General features: G+C 45.4%; 1 protein-coding gene across 1 annotated transcript in view; it reads right to left on the reverse strand.

Moving 5' to 3' along the window:
• Stacl (SH3 and cysteine-rich domain-containing protein) overlaps nucleotides 1-18415 on the reverse strand; it is a 273599-nt gene extending 255184 nt beyond the window's left edge. The window contains exon 1 of the mRNA XM_084576454.1: nucleotides 18316-18415. Within this exon, the coding sequence (XP_084432580.1) occupies nucleotides 18316-18415 (100 nt within the window). The remainder of the gene's footprint in view (nucleotides 1-18315) is intronic.
• Nucleotides 18416-24601: the final 6186 nt, after the last annotated feature.

Below are 24601 nucleotides of genomic sequence, written 5' to 3' on the forward strand. Positions count from 1 at the left end.
TTTTTTTGCGGAGGTAGTATGCTATATGCTGAAACTTTCCGTGACCTGCGGGCGAAAAAAAAAAAAAACACTGTTCGTAATTTCAGCACTAAACTCCATCCGCTAATTCGGCAGCTTGCCTCGATGGCTATAAAGAAGTTCAAGTTCCATTCGCGTTTACCTGTGCCCTAAGAGGCATTGTAGAAAAAAAAAACAATATTGCTTATACTTGTTAAATCTAGATTGCACACTAATAACGCTATTTTCAGAGCCAGGTCGAAGGCAAACCGAGGGCGTAATAAATGAAAATTGCTCCGGAGGATACAAAATAGCCTCCTCCGTAGGATGGGAAACCAGGTTAAGCGGTTACCTTAATGTTCCGTGAAAACCCCCGAAAGCGCTCATCTTGGAAACGCTCTGAGGAGCCACTCTCCTTTGATCAAATTTCGTACCCTAGACAGGCACGCCGAAGTTACCGCAACTGCCGGTTGAATCAGGACAGTGGGGGAGATTGAGAAAAGCTGGGCGATGTATGGAAGAACACAATAAATGGGAGTCTTATACTAAAGAGAAACAAAACAAAATCAATAAAAAGGAGAAAGCGATGCACTTCCAAGAAGGCCCGCTGGGCTAGCGAAGGGAGCTACGGCATTGAACGCCGATCGAGACTGGAGGGCATCGATCTGAGCAAAACGAGTTGCAGTGTAGTGGATCCATCGCATATGCTACTCTGCCATGGGCGGCGGAATAGCAGCCCTGAGCAGATAAGCTCTTCACGAGGTCAGACAGGCAGCTTCTAGTAAGAAAACAAATAAAATAGAGTTAGAAATTGTAGCCTCGCTCATTGGGTATATAGGTTCAATTTTGATTAGATTTCTACTGATGAACTTTTTCTGTTGCTATTGCGGTTGGTTTCCGTGCCTATTGGAAGCGCGTTGCGTTTTCAAGCTTGTATCGTTTCAGCGACTGCTGCATGAGCCGGCATGTTTTACAATGATGACGGCCGGAGGGAAATGGCTAACGAATGACGTGCCTTTGTTTTGGTTTGGTTCAACGGGCTTAGACGTTACGCGTCAAGGTCGCTCAGTTATCATGGCGTAACGCGTCTGAACAGAGCGGCGAGATGCGATCCTGGTAGCAGCGGCCATATTTAAGTATAGGTGCAATACAAAAAGCGATTTCACAAGTTTGACGTCGCTAAGCCTGGTATAACTTTCGAAATCAATAGTTTAACGCAGTTCATCTTGGTAGATGATAGATGCAGATGACGTTAACCGCTGTTCTTCACGCCGCTTGGTGAGATATATTTCAAGCTCCGACAGGTTTGCCATCCATGCAGTAAGAAACACTTCAACGGACTCACAACCTGAGTTCATACGATTAAGCTACGGTACACATCTTCGCTATTGATATCTTAAACGCATTTAATGTGATCGAACACAAACACCATAACACAGGTGACGTCACAGAAACCGATCGGCCGTGTCGCCTGCGTGCCAAGACCACTTTCAAGGGGCACGATCTTGAGGAGAATCATGATGTATGCGAAAGCCTTTCCTAGTTCGTCAGTGGCATGCACAGAAGGGGACTGTCCGCGTAATCTGTGACAAAAAGGGCGATCCAAAGCCAATCCAGAACAATCCCCATAACAAGCCAAAAAGATGAAATACCGAATCAAAACATGATTATTTGGCTGTAATATTTTAAGGCAGAAGAGTGGAGAGTGGGGCTGGTTGGTTTACGATTTTGGTGGAAACAGCGGTAACACAAAACGGAGCGAGAAAACAACACAGGCGTTGACTAGCAATTGGCCTTAATTTCAGAAATAGAGATATTAAGGCGAAAGCCTCTAATGGCTTATGCTGTCGTGGACAAAATGAGTCCCGCTTTCGAGGCGGCTCTGTTTGGCCGAGGTGGGATGACGTCATATAGGTCGTGGACAAAATGTATCCTGCTTTTGAGGCGGCTCTGATTAGCCAAGGCAGGATGACGTCATATAGGTCACGACCAATCACAGAGCACCACCACAGTATGCGTGAATGCTTGCGTTATATGGCCATATGCCAATCAATGATCAATTACTAATTATTGACTAATTATTTATTTAATTACCAGAATAAATAATGACATCATTTATTTCTTACTTCATGGATCAATAATTATTGAATAATAATTAGGCAAATAAATAATTACTAAATAATGCCAGTGGCGTACCAGAATGCGGCACTCAGGCTTTCGCCTTTTACTGCTTTAGTCGCTGAAGTCCCTCGTAATGTTTCTTTTAACTGAATGCACAGGTTTCCTGAACAGTAGGCTCGAACGCCAAAGTCACAGGTCTTTATCTAAATCCGGATCCTGCACTAGGGTTAAGAATCATGCAAACCTTGATCTATAGCGCTTCTTGACAATGCGCTATCCGTGCTCGATAGCTGGTCTTGATGGGCCTGACATTGGATGACGTCATTCGTGGCTAAAGAGCGAAGTGGATTTAAGGGGGTTCTACTCTCTTTCCCACCACAGGAGACGGCGAAGAGGTTCCTCTTTTTTACATGTGTCCATGACTAAAAAGACATACGAAAGCTGGGAGCTTGAAAGAGAATTCAAGAAACGCAGAGGGCCGCGGATATAAACTGAGGAGTGCTACGTTTACAGATATGGACAAAGCAGAGTTAACAAGAGAACTGAGGAAAGCTACAGGTAAAAGTCAGAATGAGACAATAAAAAAATAGCGTGACAGGGAAAGGAATGGATTGTCTCTTAGAGCAAAGATGTGGAAAGAGGGGTAGATTTGGATTCAAAGGGGCCTATAAACAACTGGGCGGATATAACATTCAGAACCCTGTGTGGACAAATGTTGCTGTAGCCTGGCACAGGACGAGGCCAGTTGGAGGGTTATGGTGAAAGGTCAATGCCCTGCAGTGAGTGGTGTAGTCAAGATGACTGACTCAGAAATCGAAAGATTAGGTTGTACAAATGAAGCGAAAGAAAAACGGAAATGAAATCCCAGCTTCAGTGGAAAGATGTACAGCCATGGTAGCGACATTACATGGCATTGCTAATTTGTGACGAGACACTTATTTTTATCCATAGATGCTTTTTACTAAGAAATGAAAGATTTGCTTCGACAAGCTATTGAGCACATAAATGACAGCGAAAGGGATGGGAGCTTTTTTGCAAATGTTTTCAGGAAACACTTGAGGAAACAGGTGTAGGAAGAATTTGCGCTATGCGTCGTCTGTCTTTCCTGGAAGCTAGCTCAACGAACTGATAAATGAAGCAGCCGCTAGGCTGCATCGTTGATTCTAGGTGGCACAGCTGTGAATTTTCATTCAGCCGCCAAGCTGGTTATTGGGTGCTCTAACCATGCCCTAATGACTTCCTTGTTTTGCCACCGATTTATTTCGAGAATAGAGCTATTTAAATAGACGTAATCGGAGTCGACGCCGCCCTGTTTGCTGGAGGTCGGCCGCGCACTTGGGATTTCTATAACCGCCCTCGTATTTGTCTGTGCGCATGCGCGGGAGGCATTTGGTAAACCAGCTTACGCGCTAGTGGTATCTAACGTCTAAGCACGGAGTTGCCGTGACTGAAACAATTCCGTCGTTCGCGTGATGACGAGTGTGTAATGGCCACTATATCGAAAGAGATGAAGACTGAACGTTTTAAGTTTAGAACGGAGTTGGAATAGCGCTTTAAGACCTCCTAAAGAAAGTGCGTCTGCAAGAAAAGCCTCTCCTCACTAACTGCGCAATCTTAAAAAAATGTTTTAAAAACCAAGAACTTGGCAGCGAACGATATAATTTGCATTAACGGGCTCATCATCCGCCAGAGACTCATTTTATTACGCAAGATTTAAAACATAGCCATGCCTTTAGGCGTTCACGCCCTCCAAGGGTCGAAAGCGGCCGCGTGGGAAGCGAGCAGATCGAGTCATCTAATTGCACGAATTAAATATCGTGCTGTGTGCATCAGATCATAGCAAAAACGGAGCTGTGGTATGGAACCTAGTAATTTATTCGAGAACGAACGACAAATTCACCACAATATAACTGTTTGGCACTTTGTACTTCGTGAGCACCCACGATTGTTAAACATGCACGACAGCCTAGCATTTACTGAGCCTATTGATAGCTCCACCCAACCAGTGATGGCATATAGGGCATGGTATCAGGGATTTACCTTACCAAGGCGACATCTACTATTTTTTAGAAGTTTAAAGGAAAAGGAAACAGGTTATAATATCGTCATTTTAACGCTCTGGCTGTGGTCGCTCAGGGGGTAACGTGCCAGTTTGCTGATCCCATGGACGCGGGCTTCCTGAGATTCCTGAAATTCTCAAGCGACGCTGTTGTCTAAATCACTCTCCTGTCGTAGGTGGTTCTTAAAGGTTACCAGGACGACCAGACGATTGTGCGTTTCTGAATTAGCATATATTACCCAGACGATGAGACCTGTCTTATGAATTGTTTCAAGAGCTAGGGAACTGGGGTCCGGACCATGTGTTTTGCGAAGTTGAACAACAATTTATTCCTATGGCAAATATTTGGCTTGGGGACTTTTTTTCCTAAGGGGGGATGGAGGGGGAGAGGCGGCTCTTTTTGAGGGGCTTTTTCTTCCGGGGTCATTTTACCTACGCCCGTGGTTTTGTGTACATCACCTGCCGACTAACACGAGACACACTTGCACCTTTTCCCCTGTTTAGGAAAGTCTGGCAGCGGATCCGGCAGGAACATTCATCAACTGTGCATAACAAAATGAATGAATAAAACTGGTAATGTAATACTAAGGGTGACTCAGCAGAAAAAAAAGGTACTGAGAATGACTATGAAAAATAAAAGAAACAATGGCTGACTCATTGCAGAGGAAAGCAAAGTTACTAAGAACTTTGCTCATCAAACTGGTGGAAACTAAATAACACTTAATAAAGAAAAAAGCGACAATGTGCACGTGCGAACATAAAGAGAAGATACATAGCAGAAGAGAAGCTATTAAAAGGACGCACCAATGCATGACGCTAAAGTACTTCCATCTATTAATGCTAGTTAAGAGCTCTGCTAACATCATTTACTCTTTGCGCTGCGCGTCTCCCCATTTGGATTCATGTCTCTGAGTTCGAGATCGACCAACGCCTCCTTGTGCCGTGGAAAAAGGTTGTTAGAGGGTGAAGGCAAGACTTCTTCTCCTCAATAAAAAACAAAGATTAAAACGAAACTGCCCATAAACAGGAACCAACGGAAATGGAAGCCATCAAGACAGAGTCCTTTCACCTGTCTCCCCGAATTCGCAGCACTGTTTCGCTACCACCTGGACATGGACGGGCAGAGTAAGATTGCCGACCGACGCAGCAGGAGCCGGTGAACAATGGACAGCGGGTCTTCGGGGATGTCGTTCCCACTTCCCGCGAGCTCACTGCTATGCGCGCGTACCTGTCCTCTGATGGCACCGAGTTATGTGCAGAAGTTAAGGCTTCCACGCACGCTCGCTTTGCGGACATTACCGGCGCGTAGTTTTGTGCAGTGACCGACACGGCATCTGAGACCAGTACAATAACGAGGGTCATGTTTTAAAGTCGCAGAAACTTACATGAACATTTTTTTTAAATCAACCTATGTAAATTCAGCCACAGGAGCACATGGAGTGACGGCGATCTGAGCCCATTGAAAAGCTTTGTAATAGGCTTGAAAATCTGAGCATTGCTTTTAATTTTATTCAGGTTTCGGCTGGGCTTCCAACCCGTACAGGCGATGTAAACACACACAAAAAGTGCTTCTAGATATGTTGGTGCAAAGATACGAACACTAACGATTCGCCTATAGCAAGGGTGAGGCGACCCTCTTGTGACCTAATATATATCAGTAATGAACGAGAATACTAGAATAGGTGGGAGAATATGTCTACTTCGGGCAGGTAGGGACTCAAGATCTGGACATTGAGATTGAAATAAGGGAAATGATAATGTCAAGTGGCGGAATGGCTTTAGGCAACAAAGTAAGCGACTGTGATTATACTGAATTGAACTATTTTTTGAGCTGACTTTCGCCCGCGAAAGATTTAAGCAACTCGGCGGCGGCAGAGGCAGCAAGAGTACAAGTGCATTCCAGAACCATCAATTCTTAGTTCTTCGGAGATCAGAAGTCAGCCCAACAGCTTATTTCGATGTAATACCAGATTTTCTTTCGTTGCTTACAGCCTTGTCATGACACTGTTGTCATGTTATTGTGATGAGATTCAGGGGGAGTGCATTTGCAGATACAATAAGATCAGGAATGGCAGTTGGCCATTATCCTTCAAGAGAAAGCATATACAGCTGAATCTTACTTGCACTCAATTATTCGGTAGAAAATTGGAGGGTAACGGAAAGGGTTCGTTAGGCTGAGGGCGACGCATAGAGTTATATATAGACACAGGCAGAACATTAGGAAGGGAGAAGAAGAATTAGTCAGAGAACAAACCCGAATTAATGACATTCTTCTCAAACCCAGTAAGCAGAAATGGGCATAGGCCTGACATATAATTCCACAGTATAACAGATGGTTGCCAAGGGCACCAAGTAGGATTCCAAGGGACACCAAGCGTAGCAGAGGCGGCGAAAGTAAGGAACTTCGAAAGATACGGAAGTTCGCCGGCATTCGATCGTTGGTGACAGCTGGTATAGGATCGGGCTTATTGGATAATTTTGGGAGACCTTTACCCTGCAGTAGGTGAAGTAAGGGTGCTGCTGTTGCTGATGATGATGGTGCCAATGTATATTTGTGTTGTTTTATAGCATAAGGATGCAGCACTATTCACTGCGCTGCACACTGCAGCTGTAAGCCACGTGAATAGAAACTCAAAATTCATCAACTGGACACCTAGATTTTTTTTTATCAATACCTATTCTTCCTCTTCTTGCAGAAGAATTAAGCGTACTTAATGAAGTAACGAAAAATATAACGAAGCTGTCAATCTCCTTCTGGCAGCGAATACTCGAGTTGTAACAACGGGGATGGAATTATGGAGTAACATAAAGAAGGAAGGGCGAAAAAGGGGTCATGATGCAAGGGTCCTAACTAATTCTAGCAGCTGAATTTTTCGAAACCCCCTGATGTTATTGCACGTGGCAGGTCTGTCACCTTTATTAACCAGACAGCGTAGCGCTCCAGTCCTGACACTACTGCATACAACAAATTGGGGTCATAGGAGAGGGCGATCCAACATTTCTTTTTTCTCAAATCTCTGAATCAAGACAGCACAGGGAGTTCACTTCCAATCTCCGCTCAGCTCCAAGATCCACTTTTCATTCTTTTCCTCACTCCTTTCATCTCGCGAGCTAGAACTACGTGGACTGCATCGGGGATAAGCCTATACTCTGTCCTATTTTAAATAACAATGCCCTCATACTTGTCCGGGTCTCACGTCAGGGACAAAAGATGGGGCTAGGAGTACAAGATACGGGGGTTACTCGTAAAAAAGGGCATATTGTGACGCATCGGGCAAAATGGAGTCTACTTTCGAGCCCAAAGGGCGACGTATAACACGAAAAAAAAAAAAGAAAGAAAGCGCTCCTCTCAGCCAGCTCCCTTCCTCCTTGCGTTGCGAAATTTCGTTGTTCCCTGGAAAGTGCTTTGACTAGTAAGCTACACTTCTTGCAATGCATCGCAAGAGCTCTGACTCTCCACTTCGAGTCTTGCCTAAGAAGGGTGCACTCTTGACCATGCTCTAGCTTGAGTCCGCCTACCCTAAGCTGAGTGGACTAAGTCGTCAGTGGCGACACAATAATTCTCAAGACAGAGCATTGCGTCGACTGTCTTCTTATACGTTCGCATTGCAACCAGTCGACGCAGTCGCGTTATTTATTCCATAACTTGTTTAGGCGTCATAAGAGGGTTAGGCCTTAGCCCTAAAAGTGGATAGCACTAATATTAGCTTTGATAATAGAGACATTCAGCGCAGCGGACAGGTACTGGCGTAGAGGTGTATCGGTCGGCAGTGATGGGCAAAGCGGACATAGCGCGTGCGTATGATGCTCCCTCTAATCCGGTATACTTCTGCGACAGAAGCATCTCAGTTACATTAAAAAATATCTAATGCGTTGCGTCTTTGAAGGCAGAACATTTTAGTTCCATCTCTCACGACTCAAGCTTGCAGCTCAGTAAGGCGTCAAAGCGGCGATTTGGTTGGTATTGCTGGGTTGTTATTTTTGGTTTCCAGCACACCGATAATGTAACACGGTTTCTGTAAAGGATGTCCATCCTGATAATAAATGGCGTCATTCTTTTCGTGCCGTGACCTAAACATGCACTGAATATTGGCCGACGCATACCTTATCAGTAATATAATGTTTAATCAAGGTGAAAGCCTGTATAGGCTCATGAATGTGCTAAAAAAGTGTCCGTCCGCAGAGGGTGTCACATTGGCCCTTTCAAACAATCACGTGATTTATGAGTAAAAGAACGCATGTATGAGGCAAAGGTGGAACATTGTCTCTATGTGAAAAATTTCGTTGAAATTCGTTGTAGAAATAGGCATGGACGTTATTATAGTGCGGATGTCAGAACAGCCACGGACGTCGGAATACGTCAAAATTGTGCAAAAAGAAAACGTGCAAAAACATTGCAAAGCTTTAATGTGAGGAGACAAAAAGAAAAAGGGAGAAGCAAATCAGTGAAAAAATATCAACTGGGTACAAAGAGTAGCATAAGGGTTTTTCGCCTTATCGCAATTAGGAGAGATCAAAGTGCCTAACGAATATCTTTGATGCCACCATGAGTGTCTAACAAATTAGGGTAGTGTAAACAAAAGATGGATAAGATGCATACATATGTTGAACCCGAGAGGGATATTTCTTCGCCTCCTCACCTTAGTTTTGGCGCGGCGTCAGCAAGAGTGACCGACAGCTCAAGTTTGCTGCAATGAAAGCCTTGTGGTGGCAAGATTGACGGCGTTGCCTTCGAAGCATTCAATGGCTGAAATTCTGGTCAATCAGCCGGTGAGCAGGCGGGCGTCAAGCATGGTGTCAATCAATTCTGAGCAATAAGCATGGCTAGTTGCACGCGATGCATGACCCCTACGACACCAACGCCAGATGACCGCAGCAAATGGCTTTATCACCTTCTTCGATCTTCCAGCGTACATGCACTAGAACGATGGATTAACTGCAGAGCACCTAGGCTTCTTGCTCGAATTTGTTAGGTAAATTTCTCTAAATTAGAGAGGTGATAAATAAGGGCTGTGTCACACATTTAAACCCCTAATGGCGGCTACCAGATCGTCTTCCGCACCCCCTCTGGGTTACGTAAGAGGATAACGGAGGCGGAATCGATTGTAAATAGGTTTACAAAATGGGCTCCAAATTATTTTACGAGAAGTTCCGAGTGATCTGAAGTGAGACGCTTACTGTGTCTTCTCTTTCTCCGTAATCAATAGATAATAATTACAAATAAGCGCTGCGTTAAGCAAACGTCAATAAAAATGTTGCTGACTCCAACTGGTGATACAGCCCTCTGCGTGCTGCCGCACCTCTTTCAACGAGCATCTTCCCCTCTGCGTCTTTTCCTGGCCTCGAAACGCAAACGTTAACCGCGGTTCGCCAGCACAGCAAAGATTACTGCCTTAATCTGGCACCACTTGCGAATGCTCGGTGGCTCTGAGCAAATTGCATCGGGATTGGATTGCTCGCAGGAAGGCAGTAAAAGGCAGACCAGAGATAAGCGACAGAAGCCAATGCAAAAACAGAAGTTCTGGAAAGAGTATGCAACAAAAGACGAGATTCTATATACATATCCATCCACATACGTGGAAGGATGTAGGGATAAAGACGAAAATAAAATAATTGGAAGCGAGCATGCCATACGTAATTACACTTACATAATGCAATATCCGGCAACAGTTTTCCTTTCTTCTGGCTTTTTTTATGTTTTCTTTCCTATATAAACGGCTGGAAGTGAAGTCTATGGGGATTTTGTTACAAAAGCCGCACCACATGCTGAGCGAGTAATTCGAGCCCAGAGTCCTTGCGCGAAAAGTAGTTAGAATGAGTTTGCTTTTTTTTCATGCACATCGTCATAGATGAGCGCTCAAATGTACGTATGACAACAAGGGCAGTTAGGTAACCTAATTAGAAACGGACGACCATGCGATTTTGTTTGGGTTGGGTTCGCATTCCTTACATAACAGTCTAACCGGTGGCAGGGCTAATTTATGAGGTGCAGTGAAGGTGCGCAGGTATCAGGTTCCCGCTTTATGCTGAACGTTCTTCGCATTAAGGTTGCCTCGGGTGTGTACTGATAGGAGTGCCTAAAAAGCGGCTAGTTGCCATCGACCGCAGTTCGCGCTTCCCGGGAAGGCTTGCGTGGTTTAGGAGCAGTGCGTATTCCAGTTGTCGTGGCGAAGCATGCAGGCTTTTTGGCTCCCGTTGTCGTTTCTATCAAGAATGATGGCTATGGTTAAATTGTACGTACTGAAATACTTCTAAATGGAAACAAAAACCTGCTCGCTCAATTCCGACAGTAAGAGGTGTCGGAAACTGGCGCGAAAAATGCACTCAAATTAAAGCTGGAGTTGCATATACTATATATATATTTCTCACAATACAGTGAACATGTAAGCATATTGAGCCAGCGTAACTTCTAGGGCAAGTCGGTGCATATTGAGCATTATAAAGTTAGAGCGCAAGAAAAACAACCATACACATTTATACTAACGACATAACACAAGCGCTCGCTACCAACTGCTTTATTGCCGTAAGGTGACAACTTATATACGGCCAAAAGAGCGCTTGTGCTGTGTCATTAGTCTGTCTGTGTGTGGTTGTTTCTTGCGCTCAAACTTTATAATGTGCAATATTGAGCCAGCTACACAGCTCACACAAATTCTGTTCGGCTGGTGCAGCAAACTCTTATATCTGTCTGCTCTTTATATCAGGCTTCCCTACAAAACGTAAGACTAATAGTGGAAGTGGTTCACCAAACGCTTTATCTCTAGAGACAGTGTTATGCCGGTAGCTATAGTTCTAACATTCAATACACCAAGAAATTAAGCGCATTTATTCTGCCCTAGTGGAAATTGCAGAAATACGCAAATAACGTAACACCCACCATATTTCAGATTTGAAGACAACATGCTTAAGGCCCGTTTACACTAGGCCGACGCGACGCCGATGCCGATGCGACGCCGACGTCGGTGGTCGGCTGGTCGGTCGGCCGATCCCGTCGTTGATGCACCGGTCAGTCCCACTAGGCCGACAACGACGCCAGCACGACCAACGACCGCCTGTCGTCGTAGTGTGACAAGTTCCCAGACCAGCGACGCCGACGAAACGCATCGGCCGACTGTCGCCCGATCAGTCCTCGGCAGATCGTCGAGGAAGCGAAAATGAAAGGCCGACGAATGACGTACTGTGCGCGGCTGCGCTTCCCTGTGTCGTATACATTCTAAAATATAGGCAAGGAAGGATGGCGGTTCATATTATCACACTTCGACACTCGCGGGTGTGCTTTTTTCGTTGAACATGAGTCGACGCAGGCCCCGTCGAAGGCGAGTAGGCCTAGCGAGCCCGCAGGAATCGTGTGTGTGATTTCGACGCTCGTGGGGAGCAAACTATAATGTTTTAACGAGTGCAAATGATCATCGAGGGTAGGTTTGGTTATAGTGACCTAAGACTGACGTTTGCTTTTATCACGGGACGCCGGTACAGAAAGCGTAAAGCGCTGGCGTAATCCGGTCTGCCGAGCAAAGTTGAGGGCGGCTGGTAGTAGTCGGCGGCACTCGCGGGACACAAATAACACCATTTTAATTCATGCAAATGGTTGCCGAGCATACTTCCGGTTAAAAGGAATCATAATCGAGCACTGATAGCATCGAAGAAAGCAAATAAAATTAGCAGGAAGCGCCGCTCTCGTGCGATGTCAACAACCAAATCTCAAACATTTCTCATGCGGTATATCGCCTCATCGGTGGTTCTTGCGGAGCTATCGCATTGCGTAAATGCGTAATGTGCAGCCGTAGCACGGGAAGAGAAAATACCCGAGTAAAGTATAGCCCGGCAGGCTGTTGTATTGAAATGAAAAGAAGCAGCGTGTGTGTATGCACAAAGATGTAAACTGCAGCAGCGATGGCATGCACTCGTCGTCATCGGCGCATTCCCGTTAAAATTTTTAGCTTACACAAGAAATGACAAAGCGTTTACTATTATCATGAAGTATTCATTTAGCGAATGCGTGCGCTATTTGGTGAACAAGTAGTAAAAAGCGAGAAGCAGGTATCGAAATCAGTAGACTCGGGGTCTGCAGCAGACGAGAGACGCGGCGGTGGGCGGGGCGAGGTGAAGGCAGCGAATGCTATTGGTCGGCTCGGGCATCGCGTCGTCGTAGTGTGACTAGGAAAGCGGCCGACGGCCGCCCGATCGCTTCGCTCTCGGCGTCGGCCGACCAACATCCCCGTCGGTCGGCCATCGGCGCGCTGTCGGCGTCGGCGCCGTGTGACAAGCACGACGACCACGCAAAAAACGCGTCTCGCGATGGTCGGCCGACGTAGATCGGCCTAGTGTAAACGGGCCTTTAGTGATGGTGCGAGTCATGGAGCGACGATAATAATTCAACGACATCTGGATGAGGGGGATTAGCCACTTGAGGAATTAAAAACAAAAGCAAGGAATTCAAGGACATCTGGATGAGGGGCGCTTAACCACTTCAAGAATTGAAAAAAAAGCAAGGCTCAATTATTGAAAATCGTCTACGGTCTCGATGACAGATAAATAAAATATTTTTTCTCAGCAGATACATGTTGAGATAAAGATTTGTAAATGTATTGAATAGGAGAGAATGGCGGCATTTAGAAGGCATCCTTGAGGCGCTGCAGATGAAGTTATGTGATGTTAGGAAGATAGTGAGAGACCGGATAGCGCGGCGTGATATGGCCCATAGGGCCACGAAGAGTCGGACACGACTGAACGACTGAACTGAACTGAAATGTAGCCATGCACGAGTAAAAGAAATGTTTTACTTTAACCCAACTTTGCTGCTGGAGAAATTTGGCCTGAAGGCTGAACGCTTCTCACAAAGGCGTGGCGGCCTTCAGCGCTGAGGCGTGTGTAAGCAACACAGCTGATGCGACCACCAAATCTCAATAAAAATTTCGTTCTGTAGTTGGCATTCTCTAGTAGACGTAAGCAGCGCAATTGTATCTCATTGTGGTGAGTAGCATTCCTGTGGACTTTTGATAACACAGCGACAAGCAGACTATACTGGATAAGATTTACATTGGCTCGGCTGAGGTCCACAGCTAAAATGAACACATTGTTCTCACTCAAGCCATCTTGCCTACTACACTGCAAAAGAAAGCGCAGGGCTCGTAAGTATCTCCTCTTCCTCCAGACATTAGTCGAAAAGGAAAGCAAGCAGGGCTTGATTGAAAATATAAGCCTCACTCAGAGTAGGAGTTTTAATTAGTTTGTGCCGCTATGCTTTGAGCACACTCTCTTATAACACTTAGTTAACGCCACGTCACATGCTTTAATTCCCCCTTTATTCGTTCAGCGGCTCTGGTTATCTATGGAAACAGGAGGAATAGTCACGTTTTAAAGGAATTACTGGCGCTATATGTCTGGCAACCAACCTCGAATACAGACCACACCAGTGGGCTTGATATCGTTTATGGGGTTCAACGTCTTAAAGGGACACAGGATATCAGAGATGCCGTATAGTGGAGTACTACAGAAATTTCGACCGCCTAGTGTTCTTTAACGGGCACTGCTATTCAACAGCACACGAAGGCCTTGCTTTTCGCCTGCATCGAAAAGTGGCCGCCGCGATAGAGATTGGTTCCCTCATCCTTGGGCACAGGAGACGAGCGCCCTAACCGCTGCACCACCACGGTGGGTTACGCTAGGTGAGCGTCATAAATGATAAAACGAAACGCATGCGTAAAGAGTGCTTTTGCATTAACACAGGCAATACTTTCATGCTGGTCGCATGAGAGAGGGCCATGGTACCGGCGGTATGTTATTTAGCAAATCTAAGCCCGCATCAAACCTTCACAATTTTCGTTTCCAGCCCTATCACTCTCTGCGCAGTGGGACCCATAAAGACGCGTTTGTGGTTTTATGCGCCATGATGTGGCGCTATTATTTCGGAGAATTAGTTTACTTCATAGAATCAGTCTAACATGAGTCGTGAATAATTATCCATAAAACTCCTCCTCACGAGGAGAAATAGATAAAAAATTGGTTTTCCACGTTCCCATTGTGTTCCGCTTGTCTTGGATGCTTCTTGACTCTCATCGCATCTACGGAGCAGACACGAAGGTTAGAGAATGGTATAGAGTAAGACGAGAAGTAGTAGTAGTAGCCGGAGAGGGTTGATTTACCTAAACTGGACAGCGGTAGATGTATGCCGTGGCAAGCGCCATCTACAGTCTCTGTGCATGCCTAAAATGGCGGCCTATCGGGCAGCAGCGACACGCCACAAGCCAGTCACGAACGACAACCGGGAGGGTTGCTGCGGTAAGTGCTTTGGGGCGTGAAAAATGAAGCCAGCGCAGCACTCAACGTATCGGCATTGCCCGCACGCGAGGTCTGTTGTACCCACCCGGGCAAAATAACCACCAATCCTATACCTCCCAGCATGCGAGGCGCCGATCGGACGTCAGGGCGGAGACTGAAGCGCAGCCGAAAATATCGCAGGGACGCAACTACGCGAGAGCTTGGACACGCTTCCTTTGTGGGTTCGCTCCGACGGTGAAAATAAAAGGAAAGATAACAGGACCGCACCTAAACCGCCCACTGAAGCCGGATGTCGTTCAAGGCCCTAACCCTTTTAAGACCTTCCGCGGCCACGCGAGAGAGAAATGGAGCTTAGTATAACGGAGCCGCCCAAGCTACCCAAAAATAGCTGCGCTTTTTCACAGGACGCGCTTATTTCCGGCCGTGTCGCTAAGATCATCCCCTGAAGACTAAGAAAAAAAAGCGAAACAATAGTTCCCAACTGAGACAGCTAGAAGAACGGGCGGGGTATAAAGAATCGTCACCCCCTATAGGCTGTTTAGAAAGCATGTCAGGTACGCACTGCGTATTCGAAGGCTCGCTTTACTGCTCGGAAGGAAGACCGCAAACGCGACATTTGAAACTGGTTGGAAATGCGAGGAAGCAGAAGTCGACATCAGTTTTGAGAGCAGACTTGGGTAAGACATCAGTGCAGCAGCGCGTCTCTTATGAATACTGCATCGTTGTCCTCAAGGCGCAGGCGGCTGTGTCTGACAACCAAGCTTTCGAAGCGTGACAGCGTTCTTTTGAGAGTGCAGGTTAGACAGATAGGCGTCGCATACCGCGGATGTGTAACTATCGCTCCAGCTAGGTCGAGAGAGCTCTCAGGCGAACTGTGTACCGAACCAAGCGACGTCTGGTGGCAGCCGCTATGGGCCCGAACAGCAGCTCTTGCTTTGAGGCGCTACTCCACAAGTCCGAAAACTAAGGTGAACATATAAAGGCCACGTCAGCAGAACTGCAAGTGCAAATATGACCACTTCCTGTGGAACAAGGAGAAAACCTGACGAGGAGCACACCCCGAAAAATGATTTGATGCTCGGCACGAGCATACTGGTTGGTTTCTTTTTTTTTGGCATTTCTCAACCATTCTGTCAAACTTCATGGTACCGTGTAGCTATTCACTATGATTATATAAAAATTGCGCTATTGCGCTGTAATTTATGATCTTCCGATTTTGAATTTCGTTTCTGTATCTCAATGTTAGCAGATTTTAGTGGGTGATTAGCATGTGGAGGTGCTTGTTATGAGCGGTAAGTAAAAATATTCCCGTCCTGTCACCATGAAGCTCCGAAAAGTTGAAACGTATTGATTGTTTAAGTCCATAGTTAGCTGTCAAATCCTTGTATCTTTTCATTTCGCTTATTCCAATTGTGTCGCTGATCTTAAGGCGAATGCCTTTCTTGGCTCACGAGTGTCAGTCCGCGCGGGCTTGCATCCGCAAAAAGTGTCACACTTCGCGAGATACCGCGAGATTGTGACGTCATCGCCTGGTGACGTCATCATGAGATCACATACGGTCATGTCTAATAACCGGAACTGATGTCATCCCGGTGTCACATCTGGTCGTGAAATCACGTCCGGTCATGACCAATGTCTTCAGCAGGCGATCCACCCACATAAGAAGCTGATCCCGCTGGGAGTCCGATCCAGGCATCCGTGCTGAGCCTTTCACTTGGTGCTTCTTCCAGCGCCGCACCACACAGCATGCAGCAGTAGACGCAGTAAAGCAGGAATCAGCGGAGTTTCAAACAGGGCCTTTTGACTCATCGCACTTTAGTGGTCCATAGTGTCCCCAGGAATTTTTGTTCACAGGCTTCGGATTTGTCCGCAGTCATGTCACTTGGCAGCTGGCACACCTACTTCGCTGCCAACACGTTGCATAGCTTTAGCCATGTGTTTAATTCTTGGACTATTATACCTAATAATACTGCTTATTTCATTTGCGTCACACATTTTGACATTTATTATCACTGTTAACAGCCACCTTCGACTAAGTAACTGCTACACAGATTATTTTGTGGAACGCAGACGCGACCGCGAGCTTGCATTACTGGTGGCCCAGATGGACAGGTGCTTATACCTTGTATAGCTTTTAATTAATAAGCCGCGCGTCCCAGGGCAGTCGTATAACCATGAAGTTTTTACCTATCAAGCAGCGTACATGTTTACTGTAAGGCGTTTGGCAAGTGGTATGGAAAAAGAGTTTGGTTTGGTTTGATTTGTGGGGTTTAACGTCCTAAAGCGACTCAGGCTATGACGGATGCCTTAGTGGAATGCTCCGGAATTTTCTACCCCTTGCGAAGTTTCACCGAGCACTGACATCGCACAGCACACGGGCGCCTTGCTTTTCGTCTCCATCAAAAAGCAGCCGCCGCGGCCGATATTCGATCCCGCGTTCTCGGGCTCAAGAACCGAGCGACCTAACCACTGCACCACCACGGCGGGGCTTGGTATGAACAAAGGCCTCACCATGCTATAAAGGTCCCTACTTTGAGTTTAATTTCGCTTCCAATGCCTGAAACGTAGTTGAGGGTGTAGGTCTCGTCAAGCCTGCAGAAGGCTTTTTGCCTACACCCGCAGCATTGTGGTTCTGATTCTGATTCTCACATGTCAGCCATATATACTGCATCATCGTGGCATCCTGGACACGTACTGTACAGTTTGTGGCCGTCTTATAAGTGCTTAATGACGCAAAGCGGCTCAGGCTATGTGGACAGCCGTAGTGGAGGGCTCCAGATAATCTTTACCATTTGGGGTTCTTTAAAGTGCACTGACATCACACAGCACATAGGCGCCGTGCTTGCTCCACTATCTAGAAGCGGCCGCCACGGCCTGAATTGAGGTCGCCGTTTCCTTTAGATCAGTAGTCGAGCGCTTTAACCACTGAGTCACCGCAGTGCTGCTAAATACGTTATATCACACCTGTCTCCTTAATTATTTTTAACATGCACCACATCTACAGATAGCTCTGGCGGTTTTCCCCGAATCCCGGCGAGGTGGCTAAACAGGTTTTGTCATTGGTCTGATAATACCGTGGTCGCGGTGTAGATCCCGGCCGCCATATTTTCGAAGGAGGTGAATTACAAAGACACCCATGTGCTGTACGATTCCAGCGAGCGTTAGAAATGCAGGTGGTCGAAAGTAATTGCTAGCCAGGGCGTTCACCACTATCCACTTGCCTCTTCTGGATGCCAAGTTTAATAATAATAATAATAATAATAATAATAATAATAATAATAATAATAATAATAATAATAATAATAATAATAATAATAATAATAATAATAATAATAATAATAATAATAATAATGATTGGTTCACAGGAAGGGAAAGGCGCGTATCTGTCATACTTGCTCTGTGGACACCTGACCGCGCCGTAAGGGAAGGAATGAAGATGGGAGTGAAGGTGGAAAGAGAGAAAGGGGAGCGGTAGTGGAGGGCTACGGAGTAATTTCGACCACCAAGTTTCACAATTTGCAATTTTATTGTCTTTCAATAATCATTTCTGTTGTCTAACGATAGCTTTTTATTGATCAATTATGGTGCCAGTTTGTCAAAACATTTTAGGGATAGCGTTTTATAAAATGAAGTAATTTTTATAACGCCGTATTTGACTGTAGAAACATGCACACCAGGATGATTTAGCTGGCAGCATCTGAAACTAGCGGAGATCAAAGCGCTTGACAAAACAATTAATTCCTTTTGATGGCATCTCATTTTTTCCCGGCGTTCGGAAGATGCTCTGTACTCCAATGAGTGTTCTATCTTCCACCCGCCTAGAGTAGCTATGAGTAGGCATCTCGCCGAGTGCTCACCTGTTCGGAGAAGCTTGAAGCTGAGCGCGTTGTGGTTGCGGATGGGCTCATCCTGGGCATGACGCACCAATTTGCGGAACCCGGTGTTATCCATCGTCATAGTAATTCAGCGGCGAACCGTCGATGAACGCGCCGAGGTTGGTCGGAACCAGCTGTTTCGCTTTTCACTCGCCAGTGTCCCCGCTGTCTTTTGCCCGTGTTGCACCTGCGAAGGTGGAGAGGAAAACAGGAAAAAATTTGTTAACGCTGATAGATGTCACTGCGTACAACATGTGCTATCACCTGAATCAACGAACGCCACAGAAGTTCCACTATTTCGATGAACAATGTCAAATATTAACAACTGGTATGTTTGCCGTCATAATCAACGCAATCTTCACCCATGAATTCAATAACTCTTCCATGTCCACAGCAAGGGGCAGGCATATTATGCTGGGTGTGTCACAGCGCTTTGTGACGCGTGGCAAGCCTCTTGTGTCCTGTACCTTCGGATTCGGACACAGCACCAGCTTATCTACGCATTCTTACCGTTGTCGTCTCCCACTTAAAGACGCGAAATGATTTTCGTCCGCGGCAACTGCAAAATGAAAAATATAGCTACACTGCACGGTGAAGACCTAACTCACTAAATATGCTGTATATTTCAGATTAATGAGGAAAACATTTATGAGATATCTACAAAGAAAGACAACAGCCACTGATGTGAAGGGAAACATATGGAATTTTGTTTTTGTTGATGAATATAAAATAGGAATGTAATCGTGCAGATAATATGTGTTAGAAAGTACAACAAAAAAAAAAAAAAGAATCGTATGCCTCCGGTGGTATCCGAACCCGTTACCTCAAAACTTTTGCGTGCGGTTCTCTACCAACTGTCTATGCCGGCGGCTGCTCAATCCTCAACTGCCATAGGTATTAAGCCGAAAGCCTTTATAGGCTCAGGAGTGCGGACAAGATTTGTGGCTACGGGGAGGGTGTCATGCCTTAATTGTCGAGAAATCAATTGATTGATGAGTAATGCAACGGTTGCAAGTGGCAGAGGTTGGCAAAATGTATCCGTGTGCGAAGGTTTATTTGTGGAGCAATTAGTTTATTTAATTAGTGCGAAAACATAATTTCAACGTCAAAACAGTCAATGAAGTAGATAGAGTGTGTAGACGTCAAAACAGCCACGGACGTCGAAATTGTGTGAAATACGAAAATTGTGCAACAAACATGAGTACATAGTCACAGGAAATGTTTTCGCCTTACCGCACTTCAAACGGATCTAGGTGCCTCCAACGAAGTTTTATTTTGCGAGTAGCCTGCCGTTGAGAGTGCTCGCCAACGTTACCCTTGCGTATAGCGGCTGGCGTGGAACGTCCCGTGTTACCGCGATGTATCGGAGGGAACTTGATCTAACCGAAAAGGTGGGAGCAACGTTATAGCTCTCTTATGCAATTTATGTTGTTAAGGCTACCAGACCCGAGTGCCTAGAATCTCCCATGTGCTTTGTTTAGGCGCGCTATCTGAAATCTGAGCCAGTATGCGCGTAGAGGAGTGGTTTCATGTGCGCTTAGACGAACGCTTGTTGTTTAGGTTATAGATTTTTTCTAGTGTCCGACAAATATTTATTCCAGAATTTCTGCATAACGTTGCGCCAAACTATGTAAATCAAAGAAAAAACGAAGATGAGGCACAGGCGTCTTCGTTCTTTCTTATGGTTTGCATGGTTTGGCGCATTTGTTTATACTAATTAAAGTACGCACCAAATTAGCCAAAGTAGAGGTGTTACTGCAGTTTATTTTAGCACCATCACTCTTCCTAGCTAATATGGTTAACATTATTGAGTCTGCCGATTTAATTTGAGTTTCTTTATTTTGCCGATTCAGAAGCACACAATTCATGACCAAATCCAAATACTTTACTCTCTGAATCCTTGGTGCGAACCATCCAAGTTCCCTTGGACTGCCCAGATGCACCTCTAACAAAGGCACAATTGAAGAGGCACACGCTCGCCCAATGTCCATATACTTGTCACACGAACCACTTCGTGTATATTTACGAGCACTTACAAGACACCGTTTTCACCCACTCAGCAAGATTCTGGATGAGAGGCCGGACTGCAGTTTTACAACTGCACTCCGCTGCCATCAGTCGCAAGTACCGACAGGATATGCCCTCCCATATCATCCCACCCAACCACCATGGACGATGGATAAACCTTTTGTGCACATTCGTGTTCCCGGAATACTAAAGAAATCAATGGTACCAATTAGTGGACTCAAACAACTCACTCTGGCACACATCTGGTCAGAATATCCCAGTTATATTCACATATACACTGATGGATCTGTGTCAGCACAGGCATCCGCTGCAGCTGTGGTCATACCAGTTCGGAAAACGACTCTGCATTTCCTTTTGGGACATACCTCTACATCAACCGCTGCCGAACTTGTAGCCATTCGAGAATCTATTCGCTATATATGTGGGGAACCACCTCAAAAATGGTGTATATTCACGGACTCGAAGACTGCATTACAAATTTTGGAAAACTTCTTACGCCACACTGCCTATCAGTCCCTGGCACTAAACATTATGGATCTCATCACATCTGCCCAGCTGCAAGGCCACACGATAATGTTTCAATGGATTCCTGCCCACTGCGGCCTCCATGGGAATGAGCAGGCCGATGTTGAAGCGAAAAGCGCACTCATCAATGGCTTCCAAACAGCTGTGCCTTTTTCAAGAGCGGATACGACGTGTCTTCTAAAGAGTTATATGATTATTGCTACAGCAGCTTACTGGGCTCAACCAGACTCCCGACACATCCGTCTAAGAAGGCTTGATCGAACATTTAAATTTTATGTTCCGCGTGATATTCCGCGTCATCAGACATGCTTGATACATCGACTTCGTTTAAACGTGGCTTTCACGCGCAAGTACTTACATTTAATTGGACAGCTGGACTCACCGGAATGTTTAACTTGCGGCATCCCAGAGACTGTGGACCATGTATTATTGGTGTGCCCAGAGTATGCGAACGAAAGAAATGTGCTAGCTGCTTCCTTGAAGCGTTTAGACAAGAGGCCTCTGTCGGAGGAACTGCTGCTGGGCGCTTGGCAGGACAAGGGGAAGGGCGTCCAGGCAGTGCGCGCTCTTTGCCGTTATTTGAGCGCCAGCGGACTTGATTCACGTTTGTAAAGCAAGCTGCTGTGTCTGTATATATATTTCATATGCCTTCTCCCACATCGTCACCCATCATGACCTTCTTTCTTCTCTCCTTCCCCTTCCCCAGTGCAGAGTAGCAGGCCAGATTTGAATTATTCGGGCCAACCTCTCTGCCTTTTCCTTTCAATAAATCCATCTATCTATCTATCCAACACGGAATTCAAATTTACGAAATCAATGTTTTTGTATTACACTGACAAGAACCGTTTGCTGACAATAAGTGTGGCATTGGATAGAAGAAGCTAACAGATGTGCAAAACTTGAAATATTTGGTAGTGGCAGTTATACACAACCTGCACGGGAATGAACATCCCATAATGTGTGCAAGGCCTTTTCCAAACATTTGTGCTTTCTAAAAAACTTAAATCATGCAGCGAAAAATCCAAATTAATTGCCTAAAAACATTGAAATGTCCAACCCCAGACAAGGTTTCTGTAGCCTGGAGTACAATGCAAGAAATTTTAAAAGGCTAATTAAATACAAATCACCGGCTCGCTGCTAGTTTTATTTCTTTGAAATAGAGGAAGGCGATATGCTCAGTCCCCTAGAAAACGTAGTTCAGTTGAGCGAACCACAGCAGAGAAATCAAGATTTGTGATGCATATATTATAATTTGTGTCCCTGTGCTTTTTATTCTTTTTTGATGAAAGTTATTCAAACCGAAAACGTGTTGCGTTTGTGCAAACAGGCTTGGAGAAGTTGAAATACTCGATTGACGTTTTGTTCCACGACCGTGTGACGTAACACTACAAAGAGTCTCTTTATTATTGTGTTCACACACTGCAATGAACCTCAAGCAACAGTTAACATTACCAATGATTACATAATAAAAATGGTGATATAAATTAGAACCCTAGTGGCACATAACTCTCGAAGGACACAAATCACTCAGTGGTTTGTTGAAGCTCCAGAGGAATCTATAGCTTTTGGCAGCAATGGTACGTGCAGTGGTGTTATTGTATCGTCTTCGTTCATAACGTCCATGAATTGAAAAAGAAGTGCAATGCAGCCCTTCCATCAAGTAGTCACTGCTACCAGTACAACTAAATTGGTCAGCACTGTCTCGGTGGACCATGAGGTAACATGGAAAGAAGAAATTATGATTCTATTCTGCAGCTACCGCTATCGCAATGAATCTTTCGCATGAGTTTTCTACCACACTATGTTTTAAAGCGAAAGCCTTTCTAAAAGGCTAATGGAACGAAATCGTGCACGCGAGAACTGTCATACTCCGCGAGATGTATTCTTGTATAGCGTTCCCGCCATCTGCAAACCCGCACTTGAACGCGCGCCAAGGAACGTCAGGCGAGAGGAACGATGGTGCACCGTCCAAACTCACACTTTCCGGAGAGTGTGTGACAGATACTGCACTTTTCCTTTCTTGTAGGCCACTTATAATCATATGCAGCACAACACCGAATGCCGATAAAAGGCAAACGATGTGAGGAAGATGGTAGGAGAGGAATGGTAGGATTTTGCCATTTAAGACCCTACTGAAAAATTGTATGAGGCAATAACCTCCCATTTTCTCACACATTCTCACACAATTCACCTCAGAAATCACATACAAGTCGCATATAATTGCATATCTCATAGTTTCTTGTACATTATCATAACTTATTGGAGATATTTTATGATAATGATGTATGCGATTTGATGAGATTGTGTGAGGTTATTGCCCCGTAGAACTTCTGTTTTTTCAGCAGAAAGAGACCCCCTAATTATTTTCTCCCGGATACTGCCTGTCAGTGCTCCTGAAGAAAATTCTCGTGTGTAATCATATGGTCTGGTACGTAGCAGGGAAGTCCTCAAGCCGGACACAGAATCTGAGAGACACCGTAATGAAGGGACAAGAGTTATTTTGGACCAATAACTTTTGCTAAAGCTTCACCGGCTTCATGCAGGACTGGAGCATATTTTGAATTTCGCCGCCATCAAAATATGGTCTCTGGGAGCGGAAATCTCTCCCGCGATCTTGGGCTCAAGAACCGAGAGCTATTCCTACGAAGAGAGCGTTATGGATTCGTGCACAAAAATGTGCCGCAAGTGCTGTAAGTTCTATATAAAGCTCGCATAAACGAAAAAAAAAAGAAACAATGGGAAAAACGCTCGTGCCAAAATATTTGCGCACGAACTCTGAGGACTGAACGCGATCGTTGAGTCTTTCTCTACCTGTCCGTTCATCTTGAAATGCTTTTAGGACCTGGGCCGCTCGTGCCATGTCTGCGGCCTATGCACTCAAGGCTTAGGCCGCTCGCCGACTGGTAGGAAGGGAGCAGTCCGACTGGAGCTGTCTAGCATTTATGGCCGAACAGAGTGGCTTTGATATATCATCCACCACGCTCCCTGAGTAAGCAAAACACAGTTCTCTTCCCTATCCCGTTCATTCCCTACCCATGCCCGCCCGTATTCCATGCCCGTCCATTTCTTGTTACCTTTCCGCAGACTTACAAATAGATATAAGAATAAGTGGAATGTAAAAATAGCAGCTCGAACATGGTAGAAGTAAATGTTTTAGTTATAAATAAAATCGGGATGTTCGAAGCCTCGGATGTCATTTCGGGTTGTCTGAAAAAAAGTTATTTGCCTCTAGCACTTTTAACCCCCATCCACTTTCCGTTGAGCTTTTCAACAGCGCCGCTGGTATGTTGCCCTTGTACCTCTAATGCATGAGTGCTTCCAGCGCCTTCGAATTCAACGTGTTTTGACTCAAGAAGAGGTCTTATGCAGCCACATGACGTTTAGCAGGGGCACCAGTTTCGAACAAACTTCCATTCCATTCACCACGGCGGAATAATTAGATATGCTTAAATATACTTTAGATGCTTACGCTCAGGTCATTCCTCTTCAAAAGAGTAAACTTTAATAAATGCGTGCTCTAGGCTCAGAAACTTTAAACACATACTGCGCAGAATAATTTTATTTATTTAGGGCCGATCGATTTCAGCATTAACGTGGCAGTCCCGGGCTCATGTAGCGCTTGATCGACTTCGGATTTCAACTGCTCATTCGTTGCAGTCGGAATGCATACTGCGCTGCCATTCTCGAACGAAAACAGAGGCTGTTATTGGTGTAA

This window comes from Amblyomma maculatum, chromosome 8 (assembly GCF_055883805.1).
Source record: "Amblyomma maculatum isolate TAMU_Amacu chromosome 8, ASM5588380v1, whole genome shotgun sequence".
Taxonomy (NCBI): domain Eukaryota; kingdom Metazoa; phylum Arthropoda; class Arachnida; order Ixodida; family Ixodidae; genus Amblyomma; species Amblyomma maculatum.